Source organism: Mastacembelus armatus, chromosome 7 (genome assembly GCF_900324485.2).
Source record: "Mastacembelus armatus chromosome 7, fMasArm1.2, whole genome shotgun sequence".
Classification (NCBI taxonomy): domain Eukaryota; kingdom Metazoa; phylum Chordata; class Actinopteri; order Synbranchiformes; family Mastacembelidae; genus Mastacembelus; species Mastacembelus armatus.
Window position 1 is genome coordinate 6,585,017 of NC_046639.1, and position 16,560 is coordinate 6,601,576.

Genomic DNA, 16,560 nt, shown 5'->3' on the forward strand with positions numbered 1-16,560 from the left:
GTTACAGTGTCAAAGAGGTGCATGAGACAGTTTTTGCCAAAATGTTTTCCCTTGATCTCTAAGCACAGATGGCAGTGTTGTGAGGCTGCAGATTCATCCAAATCTTAGCTGTAGTCTGTCCCTTTTATACTCTGCCTCATCTCCTTTGATCCAAGAATTAACATGACAGATGAAAGGATCAATTATCAGGTCAATACACTTAAAGGACTGCCTAACAAAAAGTTAGCTCAGGCTAGGCTAAGTTTTGCTATAAAGAGAGGTTTGCATTATCTGCTGCTGAGAATTCAACAAAAGAGACTGAGAACGATAAAGAGGTCGTGATGAAGCAGGGAGGGGTGAATAATTAATGTCTCGTATTGAAATGTAAAAACCCAAGATGCACACAACAAGCCTGTAAATACTGGATACTGCAGAGAGAGACAGGGGAAAGAAGAATCATAGCATTTCAAAATCCAAGAATGTCAAAGGACCCTAAATTTAAGGTGCCTTGTTTTATCCCTGTAAAAAATGGTGTTTGTGAGAGAGAGACCTTGAAGCTCAGGCACAAGGATTTAACGGCACAGAGACCATACAGGAAAAACCCTGGAATCAAATATGTTTCCTGCTGAAAGCCACAAAGGAGGCACAAGGCCATGCCCAGAGCAGCTACTGTTACTGTGTACTGACATGGAAGACATACTTTCTTTTTTATTGCAGTCGGCGGGAGTGAGCAGTGAGTAATTTCAGCCTTAAAGTTCTTCATGTTTTTCTTTTTTCTACTCTTACATTTTTCAAGTTTGTATAGCTTTGTTGTTGGGGACTTATTGGTGTAATACACCAAGTGGTGTTGCCTGTGAGCTGTGTGTTTCTTTTTTGCCTACAAACCTTAATAGTTTTTGGTGTAAACTTAAAGCTGAGTTGATCTCTCTGACTTAAGCATACAAGAAAAGATGCAAAATACGTAGGGCTGCAACTAATTATTCACTTCATTATTAATTCATATGCAAATTCTAATTTTTTGGTTGACTGATTGATTAGTCATTTGGTCTCTTGAACATGAGACAACAACTACAGACAATATGAAGTTTTGAGATTGCTTGTTTGTCTGATCAATGGTCCAAATCCTAAAGGTGTTCAATTTAATAAGCCAATCGTAAAAGTCTAAATGCAGCAAATGTCCACATTTTGCTTTTAAAATTGACATGAAGTGATAATCAATTATCAAAATTGCTGCCCATTAGTTTTCAATCAGCTAATCAACTGACTAATCAATTCAGCTGTAAATACATTAAAGCACCATAAACAACAAAGTTCATGAGAAAACATGAGCCTTGTCTTCATTCATGTCTCTTGTGTTTGTGTCATAGCTGCATTCAGTGTTAGAAGTATTCATGCATTAGGTCACATTTATTTAAGAGAACACAGCATATGGACTGTGACCTGCGTCTGAATACTGATCTGTGGGTGGACTGATGGACAGCAGGACAGTCCATCATCACATCTCATTCGGCCATTAACGCCGTCAGTCAGTATAGATCACTGTCATTGATTTAAAACTAGAAATGAGCCTCCTTACAGTACAAAGTCTCTGCAGCAGAACAAGTCACTGGCTTATTGCAGTGGTGGGATCACAGTGGACAGGCCCTGTGGCTAAGCTCAGGGCTACTGTCACAGGACTATTTACTGGATCCCGTCTAAGAGATATATGCATGTATTCGGACTGATTTCAGTGCCTCTTCCATTGAAAAGCTCCTGTGAGGTCAAATTTCAGATTTCACAAAGTCAAGTGAAGTGTTATTTGCATAGCTGTCAGTCATGGTTATGGCCTTTAAAGACTTCACAATAACAGGATTGTAAAACAGCAAATTATCAGGACGACCTCTCCACACTGACTTTCAAACCATCAGCTGAGTACAGAGGATAGCTGTTACGAAAACAGCAATTAGACAGAAAATGGTAAGGGAAAGGCTACATGAAGGAGGATGCCAAGGGTGCAGCAGCACAGACTAGGCACTGATAAAACTAGCTTTCATGCTTTTGTGCTTCTTTTCTATGCTGAGTTGGATGGTATACAAATACTGTTTCCAGGCTCCTGTAACATTCGTTTGACTGCAACAATCATCATGCACTATTTGCCTGCAGCACTCTACTGAACGTCTCTAATGGTTTGCTAGACACTTTCTGCCAAGAATTGCAAAATATGGTTTGGACCAAAAAAAAAAAGTGGCAGATTTTAGAGTGCACTGGCAACCCAATTAGCAATGATGCAAAGCTCCTAACCTAATACCCTTTGATTCACTGTTTGTATTCTTGTATTCAACTCTCAGTTCCACTCAGTCTCATAACATGCTCTTTCACTACACTCTAGCTGCCCAACATGCACATTTGACAAGTTTAAGAAAGAAAAAAAAAAAATCACTTTTATAAAATCGTTAGTCTGGGATTAAATCCATGTCATCAGACCGAAGGCTGAGTGGGTGCCCTTTGAAGCTGGAGAGATCCCTCTAAGAAGAGATGAATGACAAAATAGAGGAGAGATTACAATGTTGGCAGATAGCATTAAGCAAGCTGGGCTCTGCTCTCTAGTTTTTTAGTAATGATACCACTAAAAAAGAAAGATGACAGTACAAGGAAGTGAGTGTGCCTGTAAGGGTACTGGTTGTGGTGCTGACAGGACCTTTGATATGCGCTTGGGAGTGTGTAGCCTGATGCTCCAGCAGCTCTACATCGATACACTGTTACACAACACAGTGCACCACAATGTTACTGTGGCCGGCCAACAAAATCACTGAGAGCCCTTTGTCCATGAAAACCTGGGCAAGGGAAATTATTGTGGAAGAGATGTGGACCAGATATGGATTTCATTGCAACACAGTTCAAAATTATATTTCTGTATTACAAAATGATTTTGTCTATACATTTTTGTAGAAAATGCAATTGGTGCGATATGTTATGTTATCATAATATTTTTCAATCAATCGTTTGAAGACACAGTTTATATATATATATATATATATATATATATATATATATATGTTTACCTCCCCTCACCACAATAGCAAGAGCCTGAGTGCTTTTTTCAGCTGCCATTTGTCCTAGTCCAGTTGTAAAGTACAGCCATGTTTTTACTGTTTGTCACTGGCCTTAACAACTTCATTGCTAATTTTATTGTTCCCAAGAGGGGCGATTAGTTTTGCAGCAAAGGTTACATGGCAAAATACCACCAAGTGAAAGTGCAAGTGTGGGTATTATAGAAACTGTAATATAAAAGATGGATATACAAGAGCATTAAAATCAATAAAATCACTAGAAGCCATGATCTTGGTGAAAAAGGAAACAGTAAAACTGATATATACATTTATAAAGCAATGACTAAAAGTGCACAGAGATTAAAATTCCTGAGAGTTCAGCTGAGCTATTGTACAGGTGAAAAATGAAACAAAAGCATCAGTGCTTTGCTGTGTGCACTGGGAGAGAAACGTGTGATTAAGGCCCTGCTGCTGTGACCTCCTGACACTTATTCAAATCACTCAGGGCTGCTCCATTTGGCCCTACCAGCTTGCCACATGCTGTGTAGTGAGAGGGGTGGTGAATGCCACTTAGTAAAAGAATGGCAGCAATTCCATTGAAACCCTTTTAGCTAACGGTGGCAAATAGTGATAGAGGTGTGGAAAGACTTTTTGTAGATAACAGACTGGATAAAGTATCAGATAAACAATATAAATATTAGAAAATATTAAAATGTAGGACTGTAGAAGAGGCTATAGGCAAAACATGACTATGTAGTGTATCTCTGGAAAAGCAATAAATGTTGCTAAAAATAATAATATTCTGATTTGGATCATGCCGTGTGAAATATACATTTTTAGTGTTTGCCACTGTTTGGTTCATGTGGCTGCATGTGCCATTTCTTGAGCCAAATAGAAATGGTGTGGAAACCACTCCCATTTGGCACAAATCAGCACTGGGGCTGGTCAGGTTTGGAGCTAACCCTACATTTTGTAAAAACACAGCATCTCAGAAAATGATGTACTGTATGATTATCACCACCAATGACTGTCCAGTGAAAATGAGGTCCAGGTGTTCAGCAGTGAAATCGTGGCAGGGATGCAGAGCATGACTTCACAGGACTCAGCTTGCCTTTTTTGGAAATACAGTAAATCTTTGGCCTAAAAAATAAATTTGAACTACCAAATGAGTTCTACCAGCTAAAGCAGACACAGCAAACTGACTGCCTCCATCCCCCAATTCCCCTGTTGAGCACTCGGACCTCATTTTAAACTAGGACTTTGGCTGGTGGAGACAATCATACATCACTTTCTGATGTAACCACTTTTCTGGAAAGATTCAGGAGCTTCTAATGCACTTGTTCTTCTTCAACTCTGTTCAAATATACAATACTAATATACTATATCCTCCTCTTCTTTCACAAATAGTCGACTTCCCTCTGCATCCTACATCTCAATGTAAAGGAATGCACTAGAGAAGTGAACGGTGGTGTTCTCATGATAAAAATTCCACTTTATCCATTCAAGCATGCCTCAACGCTGAAACCCTCTTTGACAGGCTGGGAGCAACCAGAGGGATGCAGTATTCATAGCTTCTGTTTCCAGGAGTGCAGATAAAGCTGGGCTATACTTAGAACCTCAGTGTGTGATTTGAAATATGTGATACCTCTCAAATATGTTGTTGCCGCCCTATTGTCATCACTGAGGGAAGTGCAGTTGGAATATTTGCTGTCTGTAACAAAACTATCTTCTCTGCACACTCTGAAATGTGCTCAGCACTGTTAGCCAGCTATTACTTACTATTAGGGGGATGCTCTGGAGGAGATTTATTGGATTCAGAGAGTACTTTACATGGTAGCTGCCACAGTGCTCCTTCATTTGATTTCTATGCAGCAGACACAAGAAATGCTTCATTGTTGCGATCAAATTTGAAAGAAATTTGTTAGCCCGACTGTTCATCTGTTGTCCACTTTGTATAAGAAGTGTATAAGCGGGCATGTACCCAAAGGATAAAAGTTCTGCCTAAAAATTAGTGTATGAGTCTAAATTCACTCCTGACTAGTTTTAAAGTTAAAAAGAATTTAAATTTAAGTTCTTCTTTGATAGTATTGTATGCGTCATTCCTGTCTCCTTGACCATTCATACCACCATTCACCACAGCAGTGTAAAGTTTCAATGGACCAGCTAGCTTGACTATCAATTAATTTGATTAATAGTATTTTTTTCTCTCTTGGATGTAGCTGAATCTTCATAACATTCACTGCTTAGGGCTGTGTCATTTGGCACATTTAGGGCGTTCTGATTCAAGCAATTGCAAACTTGGCTCCTCAACAGCAAAGCTCAAAGGGTGCTTTTTGTGTGTTGATGTTGTAAACGGTTGTAAATTAGTTCAAGCAAAGTGGGACACACACATAGCCTCAGCTAGTACCTCTTGTTCATTGCTTCGCTGCCTCTCATACAAACATTTCTAATCTCTCTGAATTCAAAATGAAGGTAAAACCAGAACAAAGTCATATCTTCCTGCACTCTTCTATACTTCTATTAATTGTGCATATGTTGGCAGAACCTTGAAGGATCTAGCTCTGAATAATTCACATCTTACATACATTTAGTAGGAAGGAGGCATTTAAAAAACATAAAAGAGTAGTGGAAATTGCATCACGGAGAACAGAATCTGTTGAACAGTTGAATTCTGAGATTCATTTCTGTCCCATTTAAAGGGGTTCCAGCTGAAAAGATTTTTTTCTGTCTACATATAGCCTGTATTGGTGATAATTGTGAAGATTTCCACAAGGAACATATATGATAAAAATAATATAAATTATAGTATATTATTTAAGAAATGTATAGAAATATACATTTCTCTAGCATATGATGTACATTAACAATACAAAACAAATAGGCTTGTGAATGTTTAATGTTATTATTACAGCTCTATGACCTCTTAAGACAGTTGTTTTCTCCCATTCTGCATTTTCACTGTTGGATATTCTCCAAAAAAGACCTGAATCATCTTTTCTGTTAGCCCAGGGCAGCAACACAGACTGTTGGTTAATAGAATCTGCATTTTGCATGAAGAAAGTGTTAATGAGTGAATATGAAGTGGGCCTAATATGTGCAGCTCTGGTTCGGGGAGCTAATGGACAGTGTCTTAGAGAGGGGGGAGGGGGGAGTAATGAAGAAAAAGAAAAGGGAGTTATCTTTGAGGGAGGGTATCTGATGTCTGTAATGGAGATGGGATGAATGCAGATAACCTGGTTTATAGAGTTACAATGCATGTAATGAAGCTTTGTGCACACCACTCTGGTTTCCATTTCCTTTAGGCACCCTTGTGTTTGTCTTCACTACCTTGAATTTGACTCATCGCAGAAGGAACATTTCACTCAGAATTTATGTGACACTGACTCATGATGCATTCGCAGTGGTTTGTATAACATTTGCCACAGAGGTTATGCTGTACTCTTAAAAGAAAACTATGTTTCATCTCAGATCATCCCATTATTTCGTACAGAGGTGCTCTCCCATTCCCGCCTGGTGAGGTGAGGGAAGCAAAGGTACTGCGTGACATGAAAAGCAATTAAAGGCATTAAAACGGAACAGACAAATTTGTGTAAAAAATTTCTCAAAGTCATATCTCAGTCAAATTTGACCTCACAATACACATATTTCATCACACAGACAAATCCAGAAATCTCCTTAGAGAACAGAGATTAAAGACACCCCAGACTTTCCCAAGAATTATTAGGTTTTGTTTTTTTTTTCTATTTGTATATGTATTTCCATGAGTACATTGTAAACAAGAACTGCTACTAACTAATTCTGCATTTTTAATGGCACCAAAATATAAATAAATGCAGGCTGTAATTCCAAAGCTCAGGACATGATTATCCTTGAAGTTGAAGTCAGATAAACAGTAGTGACATAAAGTTGGCAAAGTTGTCTTAGCATTATCTGATTTTCTGAATGCTACTTTAAAAAGCCATGGTCTAGAAAAATAAAAATCAAAACAGGACCTTTGTAACATGTTACAGTGTCACTACCTATAATGTACTGAAATGTAAATAAACTGCTTTTAGAGCATCTGTCACTGTACTCTTCAGCAATGGAGACAATGAAAATGAAGACTATGATTAAACAATCTGAAGCTAAAGCCATTATGTATTTCCATCACACCAACATGCAGACAGTGTAAGACTGTGTGTACTGTGACTGTGAGGACTTTATCTCCATTCTCCGGAGTGGTCGCATTGGCCTTTTGGGCCCAAGTATCTCCACTGCTGCTGAAGCACAGTAGCCAAAAGAGTGGTTCCCTGTCACATTAGGACATCACTGTCAGGCAGTGCCCAGCTCCACTCTGAAAGTCATATTAGCATTATGCATGCCATGGCAGAGATGACAGGATTGGGGGCTTGAGTTCTTCGTAATTTCTTTTGTGCTTTCTCCAATTTTAGAGAGAATGAATAAACAGCAAAACATGCCACAATCTAATAAAAGCTTATACATCATAAGATCTTTGTGAGTGCAGATATCAACTCTAGCAGCAGTGGGAATTTCTATCATTCGTCAAAATACATGTTGAATAGGTGATACTAACTGATCTATTCACAGCATTTACTGTTGCTAGTTATTAAACACCATCAAGTTGTTTAAACACCAACACTACAGCCTTGATGCTATAAACAATAGCTGAAATGTTATTCACTTGTTACAATCACTGTGACATCTTTTTCATAAACAGTGTGGACACAGCATGAGTCTCAAGTCAAGACTAAAACAAGACTTGATTTAAAACTGAGACAAAACAAAATTCTTTTTATAGCAAGGAAGTTGTTAATTATTGGCCGAGTTGTTTCAGAAGCAATCTGGCTTGGTGGGAGTGTGCTTGTCATTCTGGCATGGCAGCGGCTGGCATGTAGCCAGTGTCTGATTCAAAATTTAGAACTGCTCTCAGCAATCTTTGATCATTTGGCGGAGATAAGATTTGTACTTCACTGAACTTTTTCAGAGGCTGTTCTTATGTGTCCCTTCGTTTTAGTATCTAATAGCTCTACCTCTCCCATTCTTGGCTAAATCCCCAAGAGCAACTCCCTAGTGGCCATTAAACTTTTACATGCTTGTAACAAATTAAAGTAAATTGCACTCAATTGAAATGTCAAAAGAAAGTCTATGTAGTTCTTCTGAAAAAGAGCCTTTATCAAAAAAAAAAAAAAAAAAAAAAAAAAGAAAAGAATTGAAAAGAAAGCTCCAAAGTCATGCAGCTAATTGTTTGGGAGACAATTAGCATGACAAAAATCTCAAAAACCTAATTGTGAATTACCACACTTGTCATTTGATGGCAGCAAAAAAAAAAAATGACGCTTTACAATCTGTGTTTTAACAGAAACTTCACATGTGAAGAGAAACTGAAATGGTGCACAGTCACTGCTTACACTATTTTCTCAGCATTTGTGCGATATTACCCAGTGAGAGGGCTTTACCAGCTATTTAATGGTGCTGATTAATTTTCCATACAGTGTAAAACAAATTTGAATAATCACTTCCCACTTAGTTCACTATGTGCAAACACGGAAATGTTGACATACACACGTTAATAATATAAGTATAGCATAAATATAAGTTTATTACATATAAATATGTATTTCTCAGTGAAAACTTTAGGCCTGTCAGCCATCAGTCAGAGAGTGCACACAACAACAGGGGAATGTGGGTGAATGCAGAGGAAGCTGGAGCTCATCCTCGTCACAGTGAGGGGACATGGTTGGTGTGTGGATTCTGCTATTTCCACAAACTCCTGTTCTCTACAGACAGCTGATGTTTATCTGCTCTGCCCATCTGGGCCTTGTGACTAAACATCTGGTAGAGCTGCCACTGTACATGCAGTGTTTTACAGAGTGATGACACTCAAGGCGCTCTGCTGTCCACCCTTTCAAAAAAGATTTTGAGAGGCACAGAGGACTTCATCTCTGAAATGTCTATGCTTCTTCCTAAAGCCTGACTCAGTTTCTGGAGTATTGTCCAGCTCTCAAGACGTGTCTGTTTTGTTCAGCTGTGCACTGTAATTACCTGAATGTGGCTTTATTAGTGATCACAACAATGAAAGATGGCCTGATTTGAAGCAAGAAGCAAATTTATCATCTGTAGCTTTTCTCTTTCATTTTCACACTATTATCTCCGCATGGAAACTGTCATACAGAATAATATGCTCAAGGACCATTTTCTTTATTATGGTGCTGTTCTAAAAAAAATGTTTGTTAATGGTGGTTAACAAACAGCAGTTATTCCTCCATCCTCACTCAGGCTCTTTTGATCATGTGTGGCAGTGTGTTCAAGATATTTTGTTTAAAGACCAGGTCTGCGTAGCTTGCCTTTCTTCATCCGTCTCCTCCAGGCTTTCCCCTAGAATGAGATGTTTCACAGCAACTCGTAGGCTCTCATCCATAATGGATGCCATGTTTTAGGGGGATGATCTGTGCAAGATGATATAAATATCTCTTTTTGGTTCCCAGCAGGATGGGAGAAGCAGCACAAGACAGGCCACTGTGTACCGTTAGAGCAAGGCATCTTTATTATTTGATTTGCTGATTTGAAGAATGCAACGACACACGTGACTAGTGGATGGCCAAGCTGTCTATAATTCACGAGGTGTGGCAAATCTCTTGAAACCTCAATAACACACAATATGAGAGAAAAAGGGAGCCATTACTGCCAGCTAGCACACCTCCACCATCATTAAAATAATTGCAAAATATCACTGCTTCACAGCGAAGGGTTTGACAGCAGCTGCAACGTAGAACAAGTTTTTGATCCTGAATGACTTTTTGCCCTTTGTATCCTCTGTTACTGCACAGTGGGAGTCTGGATGTTAGCATACAAAAACAGCGTGAAGTAAAGCCTGACAGATATATGTGTGTGTGTGTGTGTGTGTGTGTGTATGTGTATGTGTGAGAGAGAGAGAAAAAGAGAGATGGTCAACTGAGAAGGAAAGAGTGAGAGGGAGCTGCAGGCCTCTCCCACTGTGCCTAGATCCACCGCTCTATTAGTCTGGCACTGTGGAGGAAACCAGCCAACTGTTGAGAATGCGCGCGAACACACTCGTGCATGCACACAGAATCCAGCAGCACTGTTGATATGAGCAGTAGGAGAGACTATGAGAGGTCTGACATGCAAACAGCAGATATGCTCATGAGTCATGAGTATTGTTCTTTTGATTATCTGAATCCTGTGCTCTTAGTTTAGCACAATATTTCGTAACCTTTCACTAAAACTCTAGAGGTGATCTACATGAGCAGCAGTATGTGGTTATGAAGTCTGTGGAACAGTGCCAAGCAGCAGCAAATCAGTTATGCTCAAGGCACATAGAAATAATTCATTGCAGTGCTCTGAAAGCAGAGGCAACACAGAATAGATTTCCTGTGAGGGGTGCTGCGTTCAGGTGTTATTTCTGCTTGAATTTCAGGATCTAGAAACTAAATTGGAACTCTGACTGTCCAGTGTGTGACCCTGAATATGATTTTAGCAAAAATCTGGACAGCATGACATTGCAGCTCGTCTTGTAGGAATCGATATGAATAGGACCTTCTAACAAAACTTAATACCAAGCAAACCCCTGAAAAAACACAACATTTTATTGTGGTTAATGTGATTTAATTTCATCTTCATTTCCAGAAGTTGCTTTTTCTGCTGTTCATTCAGTGTCTCACACAGATCTCTCTATCTCTCTGCAGGAGCCTGCTGTGGAACCCACTGGGTCATCTCGTGACTTTCTGCCTGCTTGAATGACCAATATAAAAAGCAAACTCAGCTGATTGGTTCTGGAGAAGCAGAGAATAGAGGCAAACCGCCCACCTTTGTTCCTGTCTTATAAAAACACTCTCTGTGGACTCAGCTCACCCAGTGCTGTTTAATTATTGCATGTTACCACAACTCGCAGGTGCAGGAAAAGAGTGAAGCACAAAAGAGGAAAGAAGAAAAGAGGTAGCGATTAAAAAAAAACAAAAAAACAGGGAGGCTGCATAATTATTAATACTGAGTTTAGTCAGAGCTAGAACCATGAGAAGAAACTTTTGAAGATGACTGTGCTCTAAAAAAAAAAAATAGTTCAGCTAACCCTTGGGACATTTTTATGTGTGTATACCACTTTCATTTTCAAAGGACCTAAATTTGTATTTGCATGTGGATTTAGCCTTTCATTATGACTCTGCAAGGAGGCTTTGAGAGAGTGTGCACTGGCTGCCACAGAGGTGTCTGCTGCTGGGTATTACTGTTGGCTTGTTATTTCTTGATCGCCTTGGCCGCCAAACCCAAAATGCCAGGTCACACACACCTCAATTCAATACGCATTGATGGGGACATATCTCTGGGTGGGCTGTTTCCAGTGCATGCGAGAGGAAACGATGGCAAAGCCTGTGGAGAGCTGAAGAAGGAGAAAGGGATCCATAGGCTGGAGGCCATGCTATTTGCCCTGGATCGTATCAATAACGACAACGAGCTGCTGCCTAATATCACTCTGGGGGCACGCATCCTGGACACCTGCTCCCGGGACACCCATGCTCTGGAACAGTCGCTGACATTTGTTCAGGCACTGATTGAGAAAGACTCAACTGATGTCAAGTGTCTCAGTGGAGGGCCGCCCATCATCACTAAGCCTGAGAGAGTGGTGGGAGTGATTGGTGCGTCTGCCAGCTCCGTGTCAATCATGGTAGCCAACATTTTGCGTCTCTTCAAGGTCAGTTTTTTCTACATCTTTTCCTCTTTACTTGACTTTTTCTGCAGTTTCTTTCTAATCATGGTTGCAGAGAATGGATCTTTCACACAACTCCCTTCAGCATACAACACATTTTAGAGATCAGGATATCTTGTTTTTATTTAAAAACAACATAACCAAAAGGCACACTCTGAATTTTAATCTCATACTCTAATATCACCACATTGCGTACAGTTGATTTTACTGGAAGCAACAAACACAAACACACACAATCACAGACATACGCACATAAGTCGTCTTCAGCATTTCCCAGTACGTGTTCTTACTGCCTTTCTTTTGACCTTTTTATTTTCATTAGAAGCTTAAATCACATTAGTTTCAGCCATTTCTTCCCACTGTCCAGAAAACTACGCTCTCATCATTATACCATAATTCTCCTCACTAATGACATTAATTTGCCAAGAGTCCGTAGTGTTCCCTTCTCCTAATTAATTTGGTGAAGCCAAGCATGGCACCGTGAGCTCATTGCACTGCTATTGAATATAGTGTGTAAAATGAGATTTTGCATTGTGTTGGCTCACCAGATGAAGATATAAGTGTGCAAATGAGAGGACAACATAAACAACATATGACAGGACTTTTGTAATACCTGCTCAGTGCTGTCAACCCAAACTATAGGCCACAACCAAGCTAATGAGCATAAAGAACGTGTCAAAACACGTTGTCTTTTTCTCATAATATCCCAATATTCATGTCAGACTAACTGTAGGAAGAATATAGTATATATACACACAAATATACACACAAGTATACACACACACACACACACACACACACACACACACAGATATAGACGTGGATAATGGATATTGTAACCCTTGCTCTGTGAACGTAAGTGAAGATTGACCATTTTTATATATCTGCTGGCTGCCTGTGTGCATATAAATAAAATCAATATGAATCTATTTAACCTTTTGGGGGTTGAGCATAGTAAGCAAGTATATAACGGCCTTACTTTTCCTGTTCCTGATCCATTTAACTTTCAGTGCCTAGCGGAGTAGCAGAGAAACACGGTGCGTTAAAAATGGCAAGAAATACAGTGTGTACTGTAGCTTTGTTTTATTCACCCAGTGATCATCTTTTAAAAGGGCCCTTTAGATGATGAGGCCTCAATCACCTGCATTGACACAGTGTCTCACCTGTCTGCTGCCATTTTACCTGTTCAGCAAAAAACAAAACAAAACAAAAAATAAAACAAACAAAAAAAAAATAAGAATATGCCACATCAAAAGCCTGATTTACAAGTCCCAAGTCAACGAGAACAAATGTTCAAAATGGTTGATGAAATGTATGACACAAGGCTGGCATCAGAATCACACAGAAAGTGTCTCACAGCAGTGTAGAGGTAAGCAGTGGTCTGCCTACAAACACAGGTTAGTCAACACTGCTAAGAAAGCCTTGACATATCTGAGCCTCTTCATAGCAGAGAGGAGAGACATGAATACATTAACAGAAAATATGATATAAACAAGTCCATGACATCATTTCCTCCATGAAGAGGGCAACAATGGCAGCATAAAGATTTTACACACAGTTCTCATGACATTGGTATGCATGTATGCATCTTCACATCGCAGTCTCTGTTTTGGCAGGATTTTGCCAGTGAGTTCCTTTATGTTCCAAACAGGATGCCAGTTTCAGCAGTAGAAATAAATCATTTATTTAGGTTTTTAATTTTTGTCCTGTCTAAAGAACAGTGCACTGCACCATCTAAGTCACTCAGTTTTCATGGTCAAAGAGTGAATGACTCAGATTTTGATTAGCTGGACTGAAATGGTGCACAAATTATTTGCCCTCCTGGCTGAGGTCAAAACAAGAAGTAATCCTTTTCTGATAGACAATGGTCTTACAGGTATCTGCCCAGTGAGCTTGAACAGCCTCCTCGACAAGGCCTTGGGCACAACTGGCAAATCCCACTGAGGGACAGAAAACAATGCTGCGGGATCCTGCCACTCTCAGATGGAAACACCATATTTCAAGAGATAGTAGCTAAAGAGCACCTCTCTACAAACCACTCATTATAAGAGATAGCTGAGACATACACTTTAATATTTAGGACTGACAAACCATTGAATAGCACAAGCAGCATAAAACTGGAATTTATTTGTGCCTATTTCTTGGCCTGGTCATGTAAGCACTGAATGTTCTGTGGTATTATTGGTTACAATCCTAAAATCTCCAGTCTGTTGTTGACATGATTCAAGCACTGAGAGGTTTTGGGAGCAGCCATTAGCTGAGCATGCTGCAGAATTACAGTTAAAAGGAGGAAAAAATGTAGAATGGGTTTTTTGGTAATGGTTAGGTAACACCTCCAATCAAGTACAGTGACAGTGCTTCATCTGTAGACACCTCAGCATCACAGAATGGAAAATAACATCTAAAAGAGACAGTACAGCATCCCCCGGCAGGTCTTCGTACATAGGTCTTCAACACAGAATGACAAAAATGAATTTTAGCAGCACTAACATCATTCTTTAGATAGTTATTCCTGTATATTTTAAATAAACATTGCAGAGAACTAGGAAGATTTAAAAAGCTAATCTTCTGTTTTGCACTTGACAGGCGTAACAATTTTTCATGAATCACGTTGATAGGGAAACAAGAAGCCATGGAAATGTGATTTGTATGGGGCCTGGGAGTGGCCCCAGGTGAAAAGAATATGCAGGGTTTAATATTTCTAATAATATTAACATTACACTGGGTCAAAGGATGATATTGCATATACATGAGGTAGAACCTGCAGTTATTCTTCAATTTACTGCGGTGAGCTAGATGCATATCACTTCTTGTTTTCATTAATTTGTACCCATGTTTCTATAATTTTCCCTTCAGGATTTAATCTTCATGTGAAAAAGTTAATAATGTAAACAAGCTGATAAAATGTTCCCACTGTGCTTAATTTAGCCCCATCTCCACCATCCTGTTTTACTGATGCATTTTATCTGAATTTTCTTGATTGCATTGTTTGATTTAGTATAATTACCCTGACAGGCTTGTGGGATAAAACTTCATTTTAATTTGTTTTAAAAAAAAAGAGAATAAATAAAAGTGACAATTCTGCTAAACAATCCATTATAATTGTACAAAAGAGACCCAAAAGATATTCAGAGTTTTATATGAGCTCAGCTCAGGTTGAAATAGTGAGAACAACACAACAACATCAGTCTCTGGCAATTGTCCAAAGACATTATTGGAAATACAGGTCATCACTAATTGAAATAGGAGGTGATGAGTAGAGAGAAATGCCAAATATACCAATATACAAAAAGTGTATTGATAACATCTAATAACATGAGATTGGTGGGCATTTCATTTAAATACGTGTTCCTTATGTTTCAGTATTTTATATTGTGATGCACAAATACTATTTGAACTAAAAGCTGCAAAATATCAGAGCACAAAAGCCAGCAAGATCCATCACATTCACAGCAATTAAATGCAATCCTCTGTGCTTGCCGTAAGGATATTGACTAATAAGTAAAGCTAACGTTGTACTCTCACACAGCACGACTCGGCAGGTTCCGGCTCTTTTCTGCATCATTAAAGTCACATAAAACCATAAGTAGGTCTCCCATGAGTGGCTGGGAGGGTTTCACTGCTCGCCACTTCCTTCTAATGACTTCAAAAGTCGGGCTTGGCGTCTTCCAAACTATTTCTTTTGCCTCATCTAAGCTGCTTTTGGATTGAAGCTAAACAGATGATGGTAAGTCTTTTGCAGTTCATCTATTTTCTACATTTGTGTATGAGCTGTTCTGGTCAACAGCTGCTTGTGGCTGCATGTCTGCTGGTTTGATGTAGCTCTGAATTTTGTTCCTTCTTTTTCCCCCAAAAGTGCTTTGTTAAAGTTGCTCTGTCAATATTTAATCTAAATGACACAAAGACCATATACACGAATGCCTTCAGCTTAAATATGGTATATCATCAATATAATTTAGACTGTTATTGTTGTTTACCTCATGAGGCAAACATTCTTCTGAGTGTATTGTAAGCCATAACTGGCTTCATACTTGCAATTGTTTTTCAGTCCCTTACTTTTGGACTTTTCCTTATCCACCTCACAGCCTTAAGAGTGGCTGAGGGAGAAATGTTTGCTCAGCATTTCGGAGCATGCAGGATTCCATCCCCATGGTGTGTCATGAATATTTTACTACATTGTTATGTAATTTACGCCTGGGGATTGGGGTTGAAAGCGCTCCTACTGCATTCCTTCATCACTGGGTCCAGCTCTTGGTTAGTTTCCATCAGCTGGATCTTTATATTGCTATATACTGTAAGCAGGAGCAAAGTGCAACAGCACTTGAGGTAATTAGTGGTTGGTTGCTTATGATACTCAAGTGTAATTAAAGCCACAGGCTTACATATCAGTGAAAACAGCTATACTGTCTGTCTCAAAGGAGGCTGCAGTAGTCAGAAACTGCAGGATCATGCACTGTTTCAGGTATTGAAGTTGACTTGCTGAGACAATCATAAGCTTTCAGACAAAGAGGGGGTAGCCTTGGCAACTTCCACATAGCAGCTTTCTAAATTAGGTACAAGCAGGCACAGTCAGTCTGCAGGACTAAGTCTTTCCTCTGTGCAGTATTGAGTTTGGAAGTGTGAAGACAGATGAAGAAAAGAGAGCAGAGGTGGTAGCTGGATATATACTCTGAGCAGAAAGAAGAGGGTTAACTAGTTGCCTTTGGTGCTGTCTCTGATGCAGAGACCTTGCATCCACCTCTCTCTTGCCTCATTACAGAGAGAGAGGCAGAGGCCCTCAGGCACAGTGCCTTACTCCCCCTCAGCATTTCACTGTGTTGAGACAGAGCTCTT

General features: G+C 39.4%; 1 protein-coding gene across 2 annotated transcripts in view; it reads left to right on the forward strand.

Annotated features, from left to right (window-relative positions):
* The first annotated feature begins 614 nt into the window (after positions 1 to 614).
* The window catches only part of LOC113146171 (glutamate receptor, metabotropic 4), a 124,686-nt gene continuing 108,740 nt past the window's right edge, over positions 615 to 16,560 (forward strand). For both annotated transcript variants that reach the window (XM_026333481.1, XM_026333482.1), the window contains exons 1-2: positions 615 to 712; positions 10,712 to 11,712. In XM_026333481.1, coding sequence (XP_026189266.1) covers positions 11,179 to 11,712 — 534 coding nt within the window. In that variant the 5' untranslated portion in view covers positions 615 to 712; positions 10,712 to 11,178. The remainder of the gene's footprint in view (positions 713 to 10,711; positions 11,713 to 16,560) is intronic.